This window comes from Coloeus monedula, assembly GCF_965178545.1.
Source record: "Coloeus monedula genome assembly, chromosome: 2".
NCBI classification, from domain to species: Eukaryota; Metazoa; Chordata; class Aves; order Passeriformes; family Corvidae; genus Coloeus; species Coloeus monedula.
In genome coordinates, this window is record NC_138782.1 from 31,422,187 (window position 1) to 31,446,483 (window position 24,297).

General features: G+C 45.5%; 1 protein-coding gene across 4 annotated transcripts in view; it reads left to right on the forward strand.

Moving 5' to 3' along the window:
- The window catches only part of LOC309570272 (uncharacterized protein), a 104,383-nt gene that overhangs the window by 24,745 nt on the left and 55,341 nt on the right, over positions 1–24,297 (forward strand). Inside the window, exon 4 of one of the 4 annotated variants that reach the window (XM_082276984.1) lies at positions 18,741–18,791. The exons of 2 other annotated variants lie outside the window; for them this stretch is intronic. In XM_082276984.1, the coding sequence (XP_082133110.1) occupies positions 18,741–18,791 (51 nt within the window). Of the gene's footprint in view, positions 1–18,737; positions 18,792–24,297 lie in introns of all 4 variants that reach the window. One more of the 4 variants, XM_082276983.1, reaches the window with a different exon arrangement.

Consider the following 24,297-nt stretch of genomic DNA (forward strand, 5'->3'; position numbering starts at 1 on the left):
ATTGTCCAAATGCTTTTGAACTTTGGCAGGCTTGGTGCTGTGACCACTAACCTGGGAAGCCTGTTCCAGTGCCCAACCACCCTCTGGATGAAGAACTCTTTCTTATATCCAACCCAAACCTCCCCTGTCACAACTTCAGGCCATTCCCTCAGTTCCTGTCAGTGGTCACCACAGAGAAGAGAGCAGTGCCTGCCCCTCTGCTTCCCCTCATAAGGAAGTTCTAGACTGTGATGAGGATTCCTTTCACTCTCCTCTTCCTCTCCTCTTTTTCAGACTAAACAAGCCAAGTGATCGCAGCTGCTCCTTATTTGGCTCCCTCTACAGAGTATCAATACTATTTTCTTTTGGAGTCTTAGTGCATTCTTTGAAATGCATTGAGATGCTAGGATGGAAAAGGCCATCAGAGAAGAGAAAAATGCATCCCATGCTAACACATGGATTGTTTGTTGCAGGCTCTGCACCCCCTTTGGTGGGGGAGTAGTTTCAGTGCAAGACAGATGAGTGGAACTTCATCTTGACTTGACACTGGAATGGCCTGGATATAGTGCCTGATGAGAGTCCTGATCTGGGCTTAGCTGTGTAATATCAAGACCTCCTTCCTTCTGCTGTATTGTTGAATACTGGTATTTGGTTGGACTGGGCACTGGTGGGGTGATCAGCACCAAAAACTTCCTTTGAGTCAATACTGGTTGCACAGAGGCCACAGAACAGCAATTGCCACACGTGACCAAGGACCCAGTGTGTGACCCTGGGTGCACTGGGGTCTGGGCTTTGGGCTGCTAATGGCTCCAGGGTGAGATTTCCATATCCTTAGCACAGCTGGGTTTTGCCCTTGCCTGTCTCTCCAGGACTTGACAAATAGCTTCCAGATAGCTTCCACGTGTGAGCTCATGAGTCCTTTTCACCTCTTGGCCTCCCATTTGAATCCAGGCCTTTTCAGTTCCTGGGAATTGTTACCATCTGTTTGCCCATCTGAGCTTCTCTCTGTAGCGAGAGGGTGCCGGAAAATCTACTGCTGGTGCTGGTGGTAGTTTCATCACAGACTCTGCCCTGGGCCTCACTCTCCAGAGTGCCTGAGTGGAGTTCAGGGGCCTGTGCTGAGGAAATGGCTTACACCATTTCTTAAGGGGCCCAGTACCAGAACTTGTCAATCAGGTGTGGGAAGTTGGGCCATAGCAGTTCTTTGTCCCTGGGCTTGTTGAAGCAACATAGTAAAGAAAGTGTTGCAGAAACTGATTGCATCAGTACAGAATGAGAAATTCTGCTTTTGGTAACCTCCTGCAATTTCACTTTAATTTTTCACCCCCAGAAATATGCTACAGCAGCTGTTCTTCCAGCACAGAAGTGCCTGTCTGTCTCAACCCTGACAGTGTTTGGCACTGAAGTGGCCAGCAAACAAATGCTATGTGTGGCTGCTGCAAGGCAGTCCTAGCATGAGGAAGTTCGGGCCTGAACATGATTGAGATTGTCTGGTCTGCTTGCCTGCGAGGATGTAGTTCCCTGGCAGGAGGCTCTGGGAGTCTAGACCTAAGCCTGTACCATATGAGTGGGAGATGGGGCATACTAGAGGTGTCTTGTTATTTGCATCTTTGGAGGAGCTGAGATGTTCTCCTGTGGTTTGATCTCTGTTATAAAGACTCTGGCTCAAGGCCAGCCAGCTGATGTCCAGTTTGCTGACATCAGACATTGGTAGTCTGACAGTGGTGGAGAGAAGGAGGGTGGGGAGAAAGCGTGCTGTCTGGGAGGTTGGAGAGAGACTCAATAGTGGGGGAAGGCATGAGGAACTCCACCCAGCCCCAAGGAAGTGATTATGACTGCCAGGCAGTAGATACCTCTGTCTCTGTGTCTCAGAAGTGTTCCCTGGATGGTTATCTAATTCATGCAAAAACATTAGGAAGTGCCTGTGTGCAGCTGCAGCTGGATGAATTGGAATGTAAGAGAGCAGTAACCCACGTAGGACTTGTCCTAGCTGCTTCCTAGAAAACATAATGATTTCCTCTTTTTTCCTGAAGGAGGCAAGTAAGTTGACTATGTCTTCTTTTCGCTGATGGTAAAGTTCATCTTGCTGCCAGCTTGTAAATGCCAAAGGCAAGGCAGGCAGGATAATCTAGTCCTGTTCCTAAATTCTCAGCATCAATCAGTATTCCAGACATTAGAGCATTCTCACAGAGTGGTTGAGGTTGCAAAGGCCCTCTCGAAGTTTTACAGCCATTATGTCAACAGCTTCTCCATGAGGATCTGTGTTCTCTGTACGTTGTTGAAATACAGAATTAATTTTAGTGCAAGTCCCCTCCAGTTCTGCCGTGCCCTATGGCATCTCTTGATACTGTGTTCACCTTTCAGGTGTGCTAGCAGACTTTGATTCTGAGCACACACCTCTCTTTGCACCTCTTCTCCTGTTGCGTGAGCCCTGGTACAGAATGTGTTGTCCATTCCTAGAGCCAAGTGCTTCTGTTCTTCTCCCTTGATGTTTTCCCTCCTTGTTTTGTCTCTGCATTTTTGTTCTGGTTTTGTAACACATGCAAAGGGGCAGCAGTTCAAGTGGGAGATGGACAAATGAACTTCTGTCTGGAAATACTTACCAGTCTTTTTCCTGGGGTATGTGGCTGTGTAATTTTGCTGCCTTTTCCTGGAAGCTTGCATGTTTGCAAATGTATCCATTTGGACTACCAAGGGAGGGTGAGCCGGTAGCTAGAATATCTGCTGTGACATCTGAAATGTGGTTCCTTGAGGTTTTGCTGCAAATCATGAAAGAGAGCAGGGATTAGGTTGGTCAGGGTCATTTGGAGAACACCAGAGAGCTTGGTTGAGCAAAAGGAAGATGAGGGGAGGAAGTTTGATGTGGCTGAAGTTTGACAGAGTACATGTTGAAGGCAGCAGAGATCTGTGGAATAGGAAGGTTAGGAATGGTGGAGACAGAGCTAGAGAGAGTATTTCTGTTGTATTAAGATTCCCAGAGGGACAATAATAGCACCTGGCACCAGTGGCAGAAAATTATAAGCCTGAGGTTAAAGCCAAGGGCTTATCATTTAGATTGGCAGGCTTGCTGACTACCTTCCCAACCCTGCTGTCTTTCTCTTTTTTCCTCAAAGCTCTAAAGCCTGGTAAGAAGGTATTAAACTAGAGCTGAGTCTTTGGCTGCAGACCAAAGAGAGGACATCAAATGGGCATATGGGCACCACTGGCATGTGGCCTGGGGATGTGACTCAGGGAGCAGTCCTGAGCGATGCTGTGCAGGACTTAACTCTTGATCTGGCTCTGAGGGTTAGGTAGGCCTGGGAGGAGCAAATTGGGAGGGAGTTAAAGCACTTCCACCTGAAAGTGTCTGCCAGAAACTCTGCATGTGAATGGACAAGGTTGGGGTTTTGACCTCTAACATTTTGCTCTCAGAGCACCACACAGAATGATGCCTACTGAACTAATAGAAGGAAAAGCCCAGTCTCCCATATCTACTGGCAGTGTTTAATGGTGGGCTGCCAGCTGGCCACAGAAAACATCATTCAGCAAAACTGAGAGATCCTAACTGCAGCAACAACACAACTGGTTAAAACATGATTGGATGTGGGGTGAGCAGCAGTCACAGAGTGGGTGCTGGGTTTGATCCCCAAGGGTGGCCATCCTGCAATATATGCGTGTTCTGTCTCTTGTGTGTTGACTTCTGCAGGTCCTTCTCCAATAGGGTTTTCTGAAGGATATTTTCTTTCTTGTTTTGACACAGTACAGTGCAGGAGGATAATGCTGGCATGCTGTTTTCCAGTCCCTGAGTTCAGCCCAAATAATCTCAAGGGCCTGACAGATTAAGAAGTTTTGCTGCAACCTGTGTATATTTTTCAAAAACACCAGCTTGGAGATGCTGCTTGGAAGGGAAGGTCAGGACCTTCTCTACAGTGCTCTCCTCTTCTGCAGTAGGGCTGGATTGTCCTCACCTCGGTGACACAGCCTTGGTGTGTCTGGACTAGAGGGGTGCCTGGGTTGGGTCCCAGTGTGGCTGTTGAATTGGCCAGATACCTCTCCCTGCCCACTCCTCCCATAGCATGTGGCTCACTGTGATACAAATATCTCATCCTTGCCTGGGGAGAGAAGGAGTCTGCAGGCGGCTTCACCATATGCTGTCACTGCCCAAGTTGTATTTGGTCTGTGGATGAATGGATCACTCTTCAGGCATAATAAGTTGCATCTTTTGCTTGTGGTAGCAACCTCTGAAAAGGAGAGAGCCTTACAGTTTAGTTCTTTGGGGGACCGGTGAAGTGGCTTGAGGAAACTGGAGAGGGTGAATGGCTGTTTAGAACCAGTGTGGTTATTCCTCATACAGTCCGGAGGGCATCTGATGGTGGTAGCAGTTTTCTGCTTGCTTTTCTGACTGTGTTATATAGGTTAAGAAACTGAAGTAAGCAGTAGAGATAGATTAGGGCTTTGTTTTTTCCTCTTTGTTCCTACTTTGCCACCACTAAGCATTGAATTCCCTTAGAATTCAGCAGCCACAAGATAGCGGGCTGCTATTGCTTAGAGTTCAAGTTATAGACTTGTTCAAAGCACTATACAGAAGAGATGGTAGCAGGGAATGGAAAACAAGAGCTTGTTTTTCCTTAGCTTTTTCCTGGCATTGCTTAGTGCTGTATCTGTGAAGCAGGACACCTTCCTTGCCCAGCATGGCTTGGCACTGGCGTCTGAGAGGTGACATGGGTGTGCTTTGCACCCTGCAGCCTCCCATGAGGCGCTGCCTGGGAGTAAGAAGGAAGGAGGGAGGAGGTAGTGTGAGTTTGGTAACAGCAGGAACAGGACAGCCGTGTGATGGTGCTGATTAACTATTAATGCTGGGCGTTTGTGCTCCAGTTTGTCACCACAGACGGAGAGCAAGCAGCTTGTCCAGGGCATGTCTAAGTCTTGAAAATGCAGCAGCCATTACTGCTCAATAGGCAGAAGCTGGCTGAGCTTTTAAGGCTGAGCCCGTGACTAGAGTAAACACTCCAGGAAATGCTGTTTTTGAGACAAGCTTTGGAGTGGTAGAATAGCCAGCCTGGCTGTCAACAACACAGCTGTCCTTGGCATGGGCTGGGGTTTAGCTCTGATTTTCTGCCTTACTCTGAATAGCCTCTCCATTGTTGGCTCACATGAGAACCGCACTGCTGGGCTCTGCTCGTGCTTTCTTTCAGCCTGTTGATGTCAATGGGAGTTTTGGGCATTGGTCCACAGCTCATCTCACAGGAGGAGGCACTCAATAGAGGCATCTACTTCTCATGTAGATGGAGACTTGAGTTAAACCAGAGCAGATTCACATGTAAAACTCCCTGCCCTTCTCCAGAGCTGTGAGCCCAGATATGCTTCTTGTTGAGCTGCAATTTGTTTTGAAGAAATGATGACCAATAAGGGAGAGACCAACCCTCCCTCTTCAAGCCAAAAAACCGTGTAACAACATTTTTTCTAAATTAAAGGTTTCAAAAACATAAGCGTCCTGGTACCACAGGTAAATTGAAAAAAAAAAAAAGCACAAATGAAGATACTTAAGAGAAACTCTATGAAACTTGCTGGTTTTCCTCATTGCAAATAATCTTTTTTTGGTTTCTTGCTGGACTTTGACTGCTTTTGCAAAGCAGTTTTCATAGGAATGAATTTGCAAAACTGAACTTGGTCTAGAATGTTGGAAACTTAATGTAAATGAAGTCTGTGGTCATGTCTATACTAGGATAAATTGTATTTTTAATTCAAAAACACGCTTGTGCTTTAAAATTCCGGCATATCCTTGCCAGCTGTAATTTCACCTTCACGTGTTTGTTTATAAAAAAACCAGGTTGATAGCTGTGCAAAGGATAAAACCCTAAAATGCTTTGCAAGTTACTTTGCAATTTTATTGTAAGCATGCTCTTTTTGACAGCATAAACAAAATAAAAATTTGTCTACTTGTAGAGGCTTTAGAAACTCCCTATCTTTCCAATCATTTCAGAGGCTCATCAAACAGTCCTGTAGGCTCTGCCATGATGGTATGTGGGCATATTATAATTAAGAAACAAGGAACAGTTTTTAAAAAATCATTTTCCAAATTGCAAATCTAGTGGATCTGTGTAGTTCCTAGTATGGGTAGAAATATCTTTAAAATAGAGCTCGTCAGATGCCTGATTTTTCTGTAAACCTGTTCCTTGCTATGTTTCAAGTGATGTGGTTTGCAGCTGGGGGAACCACCATAGGTCAGGGAATGCCCTGAGTTTGTTCAGGAAAGTTTGTTACTGGTACTGTTTGCTGTATGTGCAGGAAAGACAGACAAACCTCACACAAGAACGTGGTGTACCTGCCTGGATGATAAGACCATATATTGAGCATACTTTAAGTCTTAATCTAAGATGCAGTGCTTTGTTCAGATCTCTGGTGGAAATAGGACAGTGAATTAATGGTATGTTTATTTTCATTGTAGTACTGAATTTGGTGTGCTATCCAATCAAGCTCTTAACTAATTTTTAACTTAATATAATTTCTTGTCATCCTCTGAATAACACAACCAACCCTATTAGTTTCTAATTATTGTTAGCAGAAAGAGTGCAATTATGAGCACTGGAAGTGGTGCTCTTGGAAAATATTTTCTAAGATTTATAGTACAACTATTTTAGTATTCTGGTATCTTTTCTTTCATAATACACCAATGTTCTATTCAAGGCTGACTGCCACAAGAAATGTGAAAGGTATTTTTGCTGTGCTAGTTCATCCCGTTTGCATTTTGCAGACTCTTACTATGGGCAGTTATGCTAAACAGCCTATGGACTCTCTCTAGAGCTGAGTGAAACGGTAAACCACAAGAAGCTGAAAAAAAATCAGATTGCTGCCTCATGATGGGGCTGCTGGTAGGGTTAGAGGTAGAAAGCAGCTGTAACTACTGCTGCCAACTGTGAGACTTGTCGCTCAGTCTGCTGTATAAAACTCTGTACTGAGTTGAGGCACTGTTTCATTTGCTTTCCAAATGCAAATGTTCAAATAATTCAAACAACCCTCAAAACTATTCATATAATGAATAAACTTGCTCTTGTTATCAACTTTTATCTGCACAGGAAATCCTAATGAACTTGGCCTTGGGACATTCTGGTCTATTTTTAATGAGTTAATCTGAGCTTTTGCCCTTCTGCAGTGTGGTGAGTAAAGGAGCACTCTTGGTCTTAGGGCATGACCATTTTCTAAGTGTGAGATGGGCCAAAATCCTGAGCTGAAAGAAGGAAACACTGAAATGATTTGTGCATTAAAATTGATGCCTGTGTTATGAACACTGGTGTTATACAGGCTCTGATACGGATCTTGCAAGCTATTGAGTTGATGGTGTATTTCCAACTGTTTGGAAAGTGAATTTTGATGCAGACAGTGGAGTGGCATGCTTGAGGGCAGCAGTTCTCCAACAAGTACTTCATGCACAGCTCTGAGGGTTGCTGTACCCTGCTAACCTCTTCAGAAGGGAAATTATCTGCTTCTGGTTTTGATGGTACCTCACTGCCCTCACACAGGGGAATTTTAAAAAGTTGGCAGGAGTAATGTGTATCCTGTGCTGGTACCTATGGACAAGTAGAGATGCTGAAGCTCACTAAGCTCATTGAAGTGTCCAGGGAAAAGCCCTGATTGCTGAATTGGTTGTATTCTTGCACTGGGGATGGTTCCCTGGACCAGCTTTACGCCATCTCAAGCCTTGTGCAGCTGTGAGGATGTGAATGAAGGGATGCAAAATGGTATTAGAATCTGCAAGTGCTGATCAGCAGTGCCGAAGGGAACTGTATGCCTACTTCAGAGGAAGGACAGCACGCCAGGCAGGAGATACTGGCTCCTCTGAAGTATTTGCAAGCTGTTCACATGGGTACAGGCCTAGGCCAGCCCTTTCAAAGTTGGTAGGTTGAACCCCATCCCAAGTTCTGAGTTTAAACACTCAAGCACCACCTGAGCAAGGCCCTGTGGGCTATACAGGGTTGTGCTGTGAGGCACGTGTGGGCAGGCACTGCTGCATATGGGCATGGGAGAGCATTCTCCAAGCGCAGTCATTAGTTATGTTCTACATAAATGGATTAGCTCCCTGGAGTAAGAGGCCTTTATCCTATTAGCTGACTAGCTGCTTCAGCATGTTCCCTTGTCACTAAAGCGTAAGCAGTGTTCACTAGGGAAGAGGAGCAGGGAGACAAGTAGGTGATTGGGTGGGGAATGTGGGAACAGTTGGCTTACATCATCATTTTTCTCTGTGGTGATTAGTGTTGTTATACTCCCATTTCATGGATGTCTATTTGTAGGCAAAAAATGGTATCTTGGGTTTGTTAATCATCTTCTGGTCTCCAGTTTCTAATATAGTATTTGTTTATTTTCATGTGCTCATGCAAACACAAGAGATTTTTGAAACAGGCATAGTCATGTGAAAGGAGAATATGCTCAAATATTTTGCAGGGCAGTGCAGACATGATACGTGTGTGTGTCTTGGGAGGAGAAGGAGAGGGATTCTGTTGCCCTGTGTTCAGAGCCCAAGCAAGCCCCACAACTTGAGATGTTTGCGTCTTTGTTTAAGACAGGCTTGTTTTGGCTTTCCAAAGCTGTTTATGTAGTCAGTCTGCATTTGGCTTTTTCAAAGTTTCCCCACTGTCCATGAATCCAAGTTCTCATCTGAAGACATGACCTTATGTGTTTTCTGCTTAAAGTTCCACTTGTAAGTGCTCCCAGCAGCACCAGATGAACCCAAAGCAAGGGTTCCCACAGAGTGATGTCCTTTGCACTCAGCTGAAGAGCGTGGGAGGCAATTCGGAGCCACCTTTTGAGGTTTCTATTGTGAAGATCCAGGCCACTGACAAATCCTTTCTTCATTTAGAGCAATGAGTATACCTCATGTTGCCCTATTTTTGAGAAGCTCCCCTAAGACCAATCCTCTGGCTAAAAATCTGAGGAAAAGGTACATATTCCAGGTTCTCCTCAGAGAAACCCACTGATCTCCACTGTATGTTTTCTGTGGTGGATTAGGTAGATCTTTTTAGTGTTTTATACCTCCTGAAAAGTTCCTAGTGCAAACTTCAGGGCAGGGTTTTGGGCTGACGAACAGGCATTCAGATCCAAGAATTTTTACTTTTTAACATAAATACTTCATATGAATATCTAAAATATTCTAGTTGTGTCAAAACCAGGAAGAAATTGGCTTAAAAATCTAGACTTGAAACAGTTTTGAGCTGGTCGTTTTGGCCTATTTTTCCTTTTGCCATCCATACATACATCAATCCTTTCATGTGGCAAACCTGTGTGAGTCTCTTCTGGAAATCTGGTGTTCCACATGCTTGGCTGTTCACTTTGTGGCTGGTGTGCATGAGGCCCTGTGGCTTGCGCAGAGCATTTGGAATGTCTTGTTTTTTCAGTTACCCAAGGATAGTGTAAAGGCACACACTTTTGCCCCTGTGTCCTCTGGGTTTGGAGCAGCCATCTGTGGATTCTCTTCCTCTCCATGTCCCTGTAACATCACAGATGACAAGAGTTGGTACCTTTCAGTGATTTTAGTATTTTTCATCTTCTTTCCCAGGGTATACATCTGTGTGACTTTCAGAGCTCTCTCTGTATCTCCTTGCTTAAAGGGGAACTGTGTTTACTGCCTGACTTGCATTGATGTCTTAACCCCTTCTTGGGGCACTTGGGGACAGCATCTAAACAGTAAGTGGTGGAAGAGTCTGGGGCTGCTTGTTTAAAGCCCCCAGCGCTGCCAGCTCCCACGTGCTGCAGCAGCAGTGGTGAGGGGAATGGGATAAAGCTGCAGGAGGCAGTGTGCCTTCTGCCCTAGCTCTGCCTGAAGCAAAAGTCCATGGGGAGGGAGGGCTTTGGAGAGTCATGTCCAAGCCAAGGCTTCAGTTAGAAGTGAGATAAACTATAGAGACATCAGATGATATGTTAGACTAGACTGGACATTCCCTGTGGACAACTTTGGAGCCAAGGCCAGGAAGGAAGGGAGGAAACAGTCATGTTGGCTGCCCTGAATTAAAAGCTTTGTAAGCTTTTTCTCAGGAGCTGCTACCATGCTTGCCAGCTGTGAAACTAGACCCCCCTGTCCCTTTGCACCCCTCCTCCCTTCACAGACTCCAGTGAGCAGGAGGGGCAAGCCCAACATTTGAACTTTGGTAACTTTGGCATGTGCAGATGAGTGATAGGGAATTAATGAATCCTGCCCTTTCTTTACATTTTTGTTGCTCCACAGGTGCGGGAGTTTTTGGTCAGGTCTATTTCCTGCACAAATGGAGCTTTGCGTTTTTTCCAGGCCTCAAAGAAAACTCAGTGAGAGATTTGGGATTGGCATAGAGTGAATAGATGAACCATCTGATGTACCCTGCAGATCAGCAGACTCAGACTCTGCCAGACCAGCAGGGAAAGTGGCTGCTGAGCCAGAGATGCTCCATAGAGAGTGTTCACTTCCTCCATCCCCAAATTCCAATCAAAGGGCTAGTGGTAAAAGTGCCAGGGCAAATATGGCCCACTTTATCTGTTTCTAAAGGGGCAGGGCTTCTGTACAGATCCAGAGTATATTTGGAAACTGTATGCCACAAAGGAGACAGAGGAGCAGTAGAAAACCAGTCACCTACAGACAGGCAGTCAGTCAGTTTGCTTAGACCACAACTGTGTGAGTAGGTAGCTGTATTTATGTTAGCTGTGGCTCTAGTGTGATATGCAGGGAAAACTTCAAAAAGCAGCCTGTAATTTGAATAACTTAATCTGTTCTCTGGGCCTTGGGAATAGTGGGAATTCAGATGTTCTGCCAGGTGGCAGACCTTGCTGGCCAGACTTCAGCTCACTCTCTACTGTAGCAGGCATTGACCAAGCCCAGCAGCCTGGTGCTACTCTGCAGTGATCACTTACACATCGCCTTTCTGGACTGCAGTGCAACTGGGCTGTGCTTATTTAGAGAGCAGTTACTGGTGAGACTGACTTGCTGTTCTTCCAGTTTGTATTTGCTGTAGGCTCTCACCATTTCTCTTTAGCAGTGACAGCTGAGCCCCTCCCAGAAGTGCACAAAATGAGGTGATTAAAGACACTGTGTTAAAAAGGATTTTGGTGACCACAGGAATGACTTTGTCTTGGTTTTCATGGTGCACTGTTTGCTGACTCTGTGATGCTGTGCAAGTCCTTGCAGTACATCTTTTTTTTGTAAGGCCTTGCCTGGCTTTTTTTAATTTGAATTTGTTCTCAATGATCACTTAGTAATCAGTATTTCCTCTGCTGCACTGTCCAGATACACTAAATTGTCAGTGTTTACATTTTATGGAGGCTGTGGATTTTTGGCCCTTGCTGGCAGAGGTGCTGCCTGCGTAACTGAGACTCCCATCTTGATAGAGATGGGAGCCCTTTATGACAATGTTAAGAGACCAAATGTGCTGATGTTTTGAAGGAACTGCAGATGGACTGAGGATAAATGTGGCAAAAAAAGCATGAATGACTAATTCAACTGAATATTAACTAGAAATAACTTTCAAAAGAGTTCAGAGGCTTTTCAGGATGTTCCACAGTATCACCGCAGCTTAGTGTTTGGATGCTGGGGTTTGTTTTTGTGGCAGGGAACTGTTGGCCAAACCATTTGAGTTAGCCTGTATTTTAAAATGCTGTGAGGCTGTTTAACTTCTGATGGAGAAGTCTGGAGGCTGTGACTGATGATAATTGTAATTTAAAGCTGTGGCTGAACTATAGCCTTCCTGTTGCTGTGCTGCTTCAGGGGCTGGGCAGGGAGCTTGTGTCTGTGTCTGGTACATGGATGTACTGGATAGTGGCGTTGCACGCCTGGGCCCAGACAGTGGGTGTTCCCCTAGCACAGGGCATCCCTGGTGATGCAAATGCAGAATACCCTCGGGTGACTGCTAGGAAGGCTTGGCCCCTTGGTTTGTCTGGCACTTTAAGTCGCGTGCCTGGGAGCCTGAGCCTGGATGGTGGTTAGTGTCGGCTGGAGTTGCTTCAGCTTAAAAGCAGTAAGGAGGAGCCTGTGACTTACTTTTTTTTTCTGTACAATTTTTGTACTGAAGGGCTAAGAGATGATGCCCATGTCCTAGCAGCACTACTCAGTGCCAAGGAATTAAAAAAGCCAGTCCAAAATCAACATACAAAATAGCTTTAAAATTTTTTTACTGGTTATTCTCCTAAATAATAAATTCTCCTAATAATAAACAAATCCTCCCCAATAAATTGGGAGGGCAGACCTGGCTTTGCCCCTTGTATAAAACCCAACACTGTGTTGGCAAAAGGACAGGAACCATGGCTCTGTTCCCTTGTCCCCTGCCACGTGGGCATGAAGTACTGCTCTCCTGGGTGGAGGATTTCTCTGAAACAGAAGACACTGGGCTGTGATGTTTAAGCCTGAAGGTGCACAGAGCTGTTGGGTTGGGAAAGCACTGAAAGCTTTCGCCTTGCTACTGAACTCTGGCTGGGGCCTTGCTGGACTTTCACATCTGGCCTCTGCAAGCACTGCCTTTGGGGGTAGCCGATCCCCTTCCTTTAACTCAGCCTGTGCTCTAAAAAGGGCCTTGCTGGAATCCTCTGCTTCATGAGTAGTGTGAGGCTGCTGCTGGTTTGCCCGCATGTGCCTGCCTGCTCCGGTGGGTAGCAGCTGTGGGCCTCCCGCCCTGCGGCCCCTGGGCTGTCATGGTGCCACGCGGTGGGACGGAGGTGGCACCCGGTCAAGCAGAAGCCTGCAGCCGCAGTGTGCCACACAATGGCCACTCTGTGCAGCCCCTGACCTCATCTGCCCACTGTGCTGCAGCTGCACCCCTGCCCTGTGCCTTAACCCTCTGCATGCTCTCCCGCCCCGGCAGTGCTGGGGCAGGGGACGGGCTCTCAGCGGCAGCTGGCTGGTGGGAAAAGCTGTTCTCCTGGCCCAAACCTGTCTCTGAGGGCTGTTAGGAAAGGAGATGGGGCAGGCCCTTTGCTCTGAAATGCCTCCCCAGGGGAGGAGGGCCATAGGGCCGTGCTTCCCTGGCTGGCTCACTGTGTGTAATGGGATTGGCATCAGGCTGGAGCTCACATGTAGACATTGCCTCTGCACCAGCATCCACTTCACTGTCCCAAGATGTGTCTTATTGTGGCCCCTTCAATCCTCTGCTTAATGGGCCATGAAGCTGCCTCCCTGCCTTGCTGTGAGGCAATTTTCTCTGTGCACATTGCATCACTGGGCATGGTTTTTCCCTTTTCATCAGCCCTCTGCTGTGACTTAGAGTGCAATTGCTCCTCACACTGTACTGTTTCTTCTTTCAGTTCTTTTTTTATTTTTTTTTGAACAAAGCAAGCAACATCATCAGTCTGCTTCTCTGTTTCTGTGCTAGTCATTCAAGCTTGGTCTGCCTTCTTGTTCCTGAAAGACTGGACAACTGGGAAGCTGTCTGGGAGGGTTAACAGCATGGAAGTAAAACAGGGGTTATAGAGCTGAGGAGGCTTTTTCTTAAAAACTTTGTAGCCTGTCAAGAGCCTTAAGATGTCAACAAGAAACAGAAATGTCCCTACCTTTAAAGTGCACTTGTCCTGTGGAGGGTCATAAGCAAAACTAAAGAAAGGCAGACTTCTGGCCTGCTTGCTGTTCTCTGGAAAGTCTGATCTTTGAGTCAAATCACAGCACAGTTATTGAATACAGATTTTTTTTTTTAAATTTTGAAATCTCTTTCATTAAGCAAGTGAAAATCCCTGCAGCATTCTTAAATTGTAACAAGCTGATTGTATATCAGTATGTAGCATTTGATGAAGTATGTCATTAAATAATGAGTTATGTTGGGAAACTGAGAGTGCCTGTGCTCTCTTGCATGAAATAGACTAAACTAGTCTGAAAAAAACAGTAATAGTTAAACTGCATCCAACTCTGGACAGGCCCCTAGGTTTAAGACTAATAATAAATTAGTTAAATTAGATAATAAAATTAAATAAATAATAGAAATTAACTCCCCCCCTCCCCCCCAAAAACACTAATGGACAAAAGAATAGCTCTGTCTTGTGGAGGTAGTGAAAATGAAACTATTCTACAACCAAAAATTTATATATAAAAAGCAGATGTAAGATGAAATGTGTTTATTAATATATATGAATGTAAAATATTTTGCATTGTATGCTGGTTTAAGAGTTTGTTCAAACTCGTATACATTTGAAAATTAAGTTGTGACGCCTGTCTTTAAACTGTGCATTGACAGAGGTTTAAATACTTAGTTTTGAACTGTTGCAGCAGTGTGACATAAATTCATTCATCTTGGGGATATCACTATTCCTAGAGGGATCTTGCATTCAGAATGCCTGTATTTTGATTGTTAATATATATTACAGTCATCTGGATGGTGCAGTTTGTATAGAATAGTTCTATGGTAGCTTTTGTGCATAAGCAGATGCAGGCATTTACCATTTCCTTCTGGGTGAGTTCAGAACTGCTCAAGTCAGTGTTAGAGGACTTGGAGTACTGCTGCTTAAGCAGTTGGAGATACTTGCTGAAGCAAGGCTGGACTGGAGAGCTGTGCTCAAAGAGAAGCAGGGCTGGTGGCTCATCTCTGCTCTAATTGGGGGTATTTTGATGTGGCAGTGATGTGCAGCAAAGCCACGCGTGTGGCAGATCAGGGGTTCATTACCACATTTCATTTGGTGAATATGTGACTCTATTATTTCCAGTCCCTGCAACTTTCTTTTGAATCCAGGCCCAGGACTGAGAGAGTCTCTGGGTTATGAGCAGGAGGTGAGGTTGGTGGGCGGGTTCTTGGGCTGAACTGATGCTGCTGCTTTCTGGAGGATTAACCCTGAAATGTTTCAATTCAGCTTGCTTTTAGAGTGAGGCATAACTGTTGTGTCCTCAAAAAGGCTTTAACATTTCCTTAGTCATGTCATTTCCTCCTTTTAGTAGAAGTCACAGTAGATAGCAAAATAAACTTCCCTTCATGCAAATAATAGTGCTCCTAAGCTGTATGTTTCAGCTCTGATGCCAGCAGTTCTGTCAGAGACCAGCAGGAAAGACTTTTTAATTGAAATAGGGACACTGCCTCTTTTTCTTGCATTCAATTTTCTGCAGGTGGAAGAAAGTTTTGGAAACTATACCCTATGGTTTTATTCTCAGCTCTGCTACTAATATCCTCCATGACCTTTGAGAAATCTCTGCTCTGCTCATTGTCATAACTCCCAGAAAATAGCTCAAGGAAATAAAAGTGTACTTTTACATTGGTCTAGTAGTTAGGAATGATCCCAGAGTTACTAAACTGAATATGTCACCTTCCTTATAGGCCATTTCCCCTGCTTTAGGCAACTGCAAGTCATGTAGCCAAATAAATGTTATTTCAGCTCTGCCTTGTATCTGTGTAAATAGGAGTTAATGAGTTGCTGCATCTCGTGGTTGGCTTGTGACGTGGAGGTCTCCAGAGGGAGGATGAGGAGAGGCTGCCGTGGAAAGTCCCTGGCTGTTGCTAGGCAGCACTGCATTTTAGCTTCCCTGTCCGAAAGTCTGCACTCAGGTTTGGCAAGGAAAGGGAAAGCTGAGGGATGGAAAACCATTCAAAGATGGCTTGACTTACTTTTTGTAAAGCATGGCTTTACAGTGCCGGGTGCAGAAAGCGTGTGGCTGCTAGTGAGGTGGAAGCAATTTGATTAAATAGAATAGCATTTGATAACTGGCCTTCCATGTATTCATTCTCAGCTTGCAGGATCACGTGGCTGGCTTGCTCTCTCTCTCTCCCTCTCTCTGTTTTGGACCTTACTATGATGTGGGACCTGAAAGCTGTGAGAGTGCAGCACAAGTGGTCTTGCTCTGCTTTCAGTCTAAGTGGAAATAAGAGAACTTAGCAGTTCCAGAGAGCTTCCCATGCTGAGGTTTATGGTCCAGTTTAACAGCCTGTGGATGAGGGGATGTCATGTTTTTATTTCTCTACTAAGTCCATCAAGAGGAATGCCAGGAACAAAAAGGAAGCACAAGAGGAACAAAAATTGTTATGTAGGGTATCTTGGTCTTGCTGCACAATGAAATCTTTGCAAACCGCAGCAGTAGTGTAAATAGTGGTAAGATTCTCATATAATTAAAGCTTATCACAACAGCATCACTAAAAATCACTTCTGTTTTCTGCCAGAAGAGTAGGACTTGGGATACAGGTGAGCACTTGAATTTCTCTTGAAAGAGTCTGGCTGGTTGTCCATCTACCTACAAGCCTTTCATTCAGTCTTTGGTGTCATCTTGTAATTTCTGCCTCTGTTGCTCCTCCCTATATATTTTAATAGAAGGCCAGGATGGATAAATATCTTGCTGCCTCTGCTGATTATAGTGGGGAAATAATGTCTTTTGTTGTGCCCTGATGAAGTCATTGGGGGTCCCGTGGGTGTGACCATGCTAGGCATTTTTCATCCCGCTGGACTGTACTGGAAGGTGTTGTACTTGCTCCTTGGCCAACAGAGCTCTGTTTTTCCCCTTTCAGCAGAGGATTCAGTGGTACTACTGAGACAGTAGAATTTTGTGTCACAGCCTCACTTTATCCTGGGGGTTCAGCCAAGTACCACTAAAAAGCTCAGCTTTACAGCAGCCTGGAGAAGCTGAGGTTCTCACCCAAAGTCATGCAGCTTGTGGTCGAGTGAGATGCTGCAGGATAAGTTCTGCTCTAACAGCATTCTTCCCCTAAGGGATGGGGCTCAAAATCACAAGTCCTGATTCTCACTTCCATTGCTCAACCTGACTGTGTCTCGCACATTTTATCCCACCAGTGGGCTTGTGGCTTGAGCTATCTAGCCTGCCCTTCCTCATCCCACCCACCCACCCACATTTCACAGCAGCTGGAAGAAAAGCTTAAGGAGAGACCACAACTTTGCAAGACCTCACAGCTCCTCACTTTGCCCTTCCCTCCACCCTGGGTTTTGTGAGCCCTACCAAGGTCTCCTTCCTTCTCTGTCTTTTTCACTGTGTGGTTGTGGGGGTCTCAAGAAAGGCAGTGACCTCACACACAGTAAATACCAGCCTTACAGTAGCTGCCTTGCAGCCTGCCTGGGAATCAAGTCCTGCAATACTTTATAGGAATTCCCAGAGGATTACTTGTTCAGTGGGACAGCCTTGGGCTGGGCTAGTTCAGTTCAGCAGTTCCTTTTGTTGCTCCTACCTGGTTAGTGCAAAGACTGGTAGGGTCCTTTTAGGTTAGAAACCTTGGAGCTGTGCTGCCAGGTCAGACCTGGGGACAGAGCAATCCGGCATGGCTCCTGTTGAGCCCTTTGAATAATGGAGACAACAATAGGATTCACCTGCTAAAGGATTAACAGTAAAAGCTCGAAATCCTTGCAGCACCTCCCTTCTTCCCCATGCAGGCTTGGATAGTGAAATACACTGTCCTTGAGCCCCAAACCACTCATGTGAAAGTTTCAGAGTGGGGTGTGAGTGTGCCAAGTTCTGGATTTTAGATCAAAGAGGCTGATGTGTGTAGAAATGCTGGGTGGATCGCTAACTCCCTCTCCAAGTTTTGGGTAGTAATGTGGATTGGGACTGCAAAGACGTGCTTATGGGATGTAGAGTGACAGAGGGCGGTGGAGGAATGGGACTTCTTCCCACCTCCCAGCAGTACTTTCTACTGGAAAAATAATAAATACTTTCACCTAAGTGCTGACTTCAATTTTGGGGTGGTGCTTTTTCTTCTGAATTTTTTTGGAGGTTGTTTGTATGTTTGGATTTTTTAAGCTTTTTGAGTTTCCAAGGCTCCCTGTACTGAGTTGCTTTTGTCTTGCTTTGTGCTAGAGAAAGCAGAAAGGCAACAAACAAAGAGAGAAAATAGAAAAGTCTCGCTATTTACCACTCATATTGGTAAAATGGTGGGATGTCTTTCTACACTCTTTAGGAACTTCATCTGAAAAACACTTCAGTTGCTTTGCAAAAGCATGTGAGTGTGGGGAGTGTTTTCCCATACTTCACACAGCTTTCCAACTGGAGAAGTGTTAAAAACAGGAGCTGGGAAAATCTTTTCTTTCTTTCAAAAGCTGATGGAGAAGTTTCTTCCTGACATGCCTCCCTCACCAGGTTTTTCAGTATGAAAAATGTAATTGAAGTAATTTTTAAAATGGAGGAACTGTTCTCTTGAAGCCTTGTTTTTCCACTTGGGAGTTGTTTTGTGACAATTTTTTGAGGGGAAAGAATGATTTTATTCATTCTCCAGCTTTCAAAACACTGCCTCAAAACTGGGATAGAGCTTCAACTCACCCGTTTATTTCTGTAATTTCCCAGAATAATTGCTGGTTCGAGTATATCCTGTTTGCTAAATTGTGTGGTTCAGGTTATGACAACTTTAATGACTCTTGCAGTATATGGCAAAGAGGTTTAGGACTGCAGGCAGGTGCTTTTACCTTGTTTTTTTAAAATTCTGAATAAATAAGCATAATGAAATTATCTGTTAAATAATGGAAACATCCACATTTACATGAAATAGTCTATTTTCTCCTTTGTAAAGGAAGATAAATTCACCTGCTTCAGGGCAAAGTCTAACCAGTAATTGACGGAAATTAAGAAGAAACTTCCTTTCAGGCAGTTGTTCCATCTCTTTCCTTGTGAAATCTCTTGTATATTCTTTCAAAACTCAGGGTATCAGCCCCTGCCAAAGGACTCTGTGCAGGCTGTGTGAGACAGTCTCAGATTAGGATGATTACTTGCTGTCCGCCTTTGGTAATTCTTAATCTTTCATATCTCACTTAACCATCCATCCATCTTGTTTTAATGAAACGTTGATGAAAAGAGACTCCTTACAATATCCCTCTTTCTATTCCTTCATGGTATTTCTACTAATCCCTGGATTCTACTTCTCTTTCAGAAGATGCTGCTCAAGAAGAATTGTGGAGCGAAGACTAGAGTAATTAAAATTCGTGTAAGTTGCTCTTTTCCGGTGCGGTTCCTTTGTCTTTCCACATATTCCTAATGTGGTGATTCTCACTGAACATCTGTGTCCAGAAGATGATTTCTGGAGATTTCCTATGGCTTGATCAGCTGCATTACAAAAGTTGCTACTGTGGAGTATAGAATGTAGTTGCAATTTAGGTTAGGTGCTGACAAGGCTCATAATACATGGTCTTTTCCATTTTGGAGACTGTGGTTTTAAAGCTTCCTTGGAGTAAAAGCCTACATCCCATGCTATGAGCTCATACAGCATAGCTGTCCTGTAGGGTGTCATCTGGATCCTTCTTGACCAAGTGGTGTCTGGTAGGGGTGAGAGGCCTGGTAAAAAGCTGGGGAAACAGGACTATACCTGCATGGTGCACTGGTGTTTGCAGAACCAGATGGGATATGGGACTGGGTGATGGCAGATGAGAGCTGCATTGCTCAGATGGCTTTTTAGCTGGGATGATGCTGCAGTGTCCCGAGCATCTCCGTGCTTAACAGCCTGCATCCCTATCAGGTGTGCTCAGGTCTTGTCCTTGTAGATTTTTGCCTGCACCTCTGAGAGTTTTGTCTTTAGCAGCCTGTTCCCTGACTCGTCAGCCAACCCCTGTGTCCTTTGTGGGTACCTTGCCTTTCTTTTGGTCAATGCTGTATGGTGCTGTGAGAGATGCATCCTGGGCTGAATCAAAAAGAAATGTGACAAGTAGGTTGAGGGAGGTGATTCTTCCCCTCTACTCTGCTCTGGGGAGATCCCACCTGGAGTGCTGCATCCAGCTCTGGAGTCCCCGACAGAAGAAAGACATGGAACTGTTGGAGTAAGTCCAGAGGAAGGCCACGGAGTTGTTAAGAGGGCTGGAGCACCTTCCCTACAAAGACAGGCTGAGAAAGCAGGGGCTGCTCTGCCTGGAGAAGATAAGGCTCCTAGGAGACCTTAAATCACCTTCCAGTACCTAAAGGGGGCTACAGGTGAGCTGGAGAGGGACTTTTCACAAGGGTGTGTAGTGCTGGAACAAGGGGGAATGGCTTTAAGCTGAAGGACAGTAGATTTAGATTAGATTTTGTGAAGAAATTCTTTACAGTGAGGGTGATGGATGCACTGGAACAGATTGCCCAGAGAAATTGTGGCTTCCCCATCTCTGGAAGAAGAATTGTGGCCAGGTTGGATGGGGCTCTGAGCAACTTGGTCTAGTGGAAGGTGTCCCTGTCATGGCAGAGGGTTGGAACTGGATGATCTTGAAGGTCTCTTCCAACGCAAAACGTTCTATGATTCTGTTTGCTTGAGACTTTGCATGTTGTCACCAAAGCAGGTGTACCTCCCCCCATGATCCTCCATGTTTGTGATACACAGGCAAAAAAAGATTAGGGTGAAGAAAACAAACATCCTTCATGATAGAGCTGTTATTTTCACTGCAGTATTTTTATGGCCTTGCAAGAGGGATGAATGACAGACCTGGATCCTTTCAAGGTTTTTACCTTGCCCAGCAGGCAGTACAAATGATGCCTTTGTGCACCCAGAAGCTGTTGATAAGCACGCTGTTGGATGCCCTTGCCCATCACTGCTCTGGAAATGAATTTGGTATCTGAGAGGAGGAGGAGCAGGTAGAGCTGGCTAGAGCCTTGTGCAGAGCTGGGGGTGGTATTTTTCTGACTTCTCGTATGCCTTGTGCCAGGGCTCTTCAATCCTGTCTCCAGCAGCCCCACAGGGACCTGGTACTTCTGATTGCACAATTAATCCTGATTTCTTATGTGCTCTCATGTGCTTCTGCCTGGATTGTTTTCAGTATAGCTGTGTCCTCCTGTGCCCCATGAGCTCTTCCCAGACTGTGCCTGTCCTTCAGACCTACCAGCTGTCTAATCCTGCTGCAATGTTTTAGCACATCTTGTTTATCACCTTCCTTTATGCCTGCCCCGTGCTCTTTCACTGGGTTTTTTCTGGGTGTCTGTCCCCAGACACCAGCTATTTCCAGTGGTGCTTGATGATGGTTCTCCAGTCCCTTGGGTTTCAGTGATGCCTCACTGAGGTGGTTTCCTGACATCTTAAGCTCATTATTGTGGCTTACTATTGTGCCCCTGGAGAATCTGAAAGGAGAATTATCCCTTTGCTCCTTAAGCCCACATCAGCTTGCACTAAAATAAACAGCAGAAACTGAGAGCACGCTTTTCTGACAGGTGGCACAAAATCCACTCTTCTCTGGCCAGCTTTGCCAAGCTGGGACAGTGCCTCTCCACCTGAGGCACTCGTGGCTTCCATGGTAATAGCATATGATACTTCACAGCCTCTTGCTGGTCTGTTGTGGTGGCAGAGCTGTTAAGTAAAGGTGCATTTTTGCTTCCATTTTTCAAGTGATTGTAAGTGCCCACTTTTTTGTAACCAGCTGAGAAAGGAGGCAGCAGGTCCCTGGCAGAACTCTTTGCTGAAGTGCCTCAGCTCTGGAAGCAGCTGAGAGAGGTCAGTACTTCTGAAAGACAGTGCCGTGCTCTCATCATATAAAGGGAAACCTCAATCCAGCCAGCAGGACATTCTTGGCATGGTGCTCCTTCTCAGTGTTGCCCAGCAGCAGAACAAGAGGTAATGGGCACAAGTCGAAATGTAAGATATTCAGGTTGCCCAGAGAAATTGTGGAATCTGTCCATGGAGAGAGTCAAAATGTGCCAGGATGCAGTCCTGGGCAACAAGCTCCTGCGGACCCTGCTCAGAGGAGGGGGTTTGAACTCAGCTATCTCTAGAGGTGCCTGCCAACCTCAGCCCTTCTGTGATTTCTGGGTCTTGTCGAACATTCAGTAATGGAGTCAGAGCACACCAGGGACCTAAGTTCTCTTGGAAGGGCTATTCTGAGGGCCTACTGAATGTGGCCTTCTGCCAAGAGTGATAGCAGGAGGCAAAGCGAGAGGCTTGGCCCTCTGTTGCTGAGGGTCTGGTGGAACAGGTTCATTGTTGGACCTGTCCATTGTGGTGAGGGTAGAAGAAATGAAGACAGATCTCATAGTGATGGGTTGATGAGCTGTTACAGGAGGAACCAGGCAGCTGTCTGCATGTCTGAACAGGAAACATCACCATGTGAACCACTTTGTTTGTGTCACTGTAGCACTGATGCACAAGTGTTCCTGTTTCAGATCAGGTAGTCTCTTTCTGAACTGAGATGCCACAGATAGCCAGAGAGCGTGCAGCTGGATGAAGATGTAGTGAGTGAACTGATCTGAGGAACAGGCAGGATATCTAATGGCTTGTGCCAGGGATTTGAAGGAAGGATCCTTGCTTTATCCCTTCAGTTTTCCTGCTGCTGAATAACTCATAGGAGAAGGGATTGTTCTTATTCTGTCTTGTGTGACGACAACGATGACAGTGACCGTCTAATATCATCAGTGAAGCATTTTCATCTTGTTCTTGCTGAGATCAGTGTCTCGTGGTTGTGAGATGATGCCTGCTTTTAAAAAAACTTTTCCTCCTGGCTGTTGCTTTGGTTGGGTTGACATCTTGGGGCTTCGCTGGCATGTCAGGGTGCAAGGTGTTGTGCTCTCATGCATCATTACAGCTATGCCTTCCTCCCCTCTTCTGCTGGAGGAGTCTCCCATGGGAAGGTGAGATGGAGGGGCAGTGTCTTTGCCCTCTGGCATGGAAACACAGCTACAGCCTTTGGAAATGTTTGTGGTCCTTGGGAGTCTTTCTTAAGCAGGTGACCTGAGTTGGGTTTTGCTGCTGTTTTAACACTAAGGTGTCACCTTGCTGTTGTTTCCTGTATTTAAGTTTCCCATGGGCCAGCTTGGGTGGTGATCAGCTACAGCCTTTCCACTCACTCAGTGGTTCTTTAGTGGGATGATGGATAGTGATGTGACTAGTTTAAGAACCTAGACAGATTATGGGAGAGAGATTAATAACCTTTTCTAACATGCAGCAGCTTAGTCGGTTTGGAATGTTTTCAGGAATAGCAGCTGTGAGAGGTGGCAGCCTACAGTGAAGAGCAAATAATATTAAGAAAAGAAAAAAAAATCTTGCTTCTCTTCCCACCCAGTAAAGGATAATGGAACAGAAGAATCAGCCCCTGCAGGCAGGTGAGCAGAGATAAATTAGAGGTGACACAGCATGTACATGAACTATGGATTTGTACATAATAGCTACACGTAGCAAAGCACGTGTCACTGCAAGGTCAGGGGCAGGCGTTGGCCTATGTGGGTGTTGCACGTGAGGTGGGCAGTGTGAGTGTGCAGTCCTGGTCACTGGTGCCCCGAAGTGTCAGCCAGTGTCATGTCTGTAACTGGAAGCAAGACACTGGAAGTGGGAGAGGGGCACATGCGTGTGAGAGTATTTTACTGTCTAGAGTGTGTTTGCGGGGTGAGGTGGGTGTTGCAATGGAGATGCTTCCTTGGCGCTGGAAGGAGGATGACTGTGACCATGTGCTCGTGGGGTGTAACTGCCTCTGCCCTAGGCCAGGCTTGGCCAGCTCTGAATGCAGAGACCTGTCTTCCAGTGTGTCTGTATACCACCAGTCTTCAATTCTCCAGGCCATTTTGGGATGAGGGTTAAAAGGCTGTAATTTATTCCTGTTTTTGTTCTTCCTTCACAAACTTCTACATGCAATCTCGGAATGGGATTAGTGGAGCTGAGCTTTTCTTAAGAGCAGTAGGTAACCCAGGGGCTTACCAGTTGTGTCTCAAGGATCTTTTGGGGCTGGCAGAAAGGAAGGAAGGATTTCAAGGCCAATCTGATAACCTGGCTGATCAGAGAGATGTTTTCTGCTATGTAAAAATAAGAATTTTAAATTGGAACATAAACCTCTTGTGCTCTTGCCTTGATCTTATCAATGTTGAGAACACCCTCTGCTTGGACAGGGGCCAGATCCCTCGAATGACTTCCCTGTCTCTTATCTCTTACTCTACATCCTAAAAGGCCACTGCAGAAACATGCTGGCTTTTCTTCTCCTGAAACAAGGGACCTTTTCAGCTTGGAGCTGAGCAGGAGATGTGTTGGCCAGAACCTCCTGGGCAGATGCCTGAGCTATTAACAAATGCAAGGCATACCAGGTGACAGAGCAATATTGGTGCAAACCTCTGGTTCTGGCTGCACAGCACAAAGTAAAGATTTCTAAAAAGCCAGAAGGTTCTGTGTGTATATGCATGTATATAAAATACAGATGTTGCCCCTTCCATCACAGGCTCCCAAGGAGCTGTGCAAGCATTTAGCATTGGATGCATATAAATACGCAGATAAATACCATGAGTACAATTTCAGAGTGAGTTATACTGAGAAACCAGCAGAAAGTGTGACTCACCTGAAGAAGGACAGGGTGAGGGAGAACTTCAAGCCGTGTTCCTGGAACTGTGTCCTTATTCATACCATATCATGAGTATAAACAGCTCGGGCATCTCAGGCAGCAGAAATCCCGAACTGCAGCTTGCTAACAGTTTCCCAAACCTTCCTGGTTGTTTTCAGTATGTGACTGAGTGTTTAAACCTGACCCTGACCTTAGAATCAACAAGAGAGACTCACCTCCTTGGCC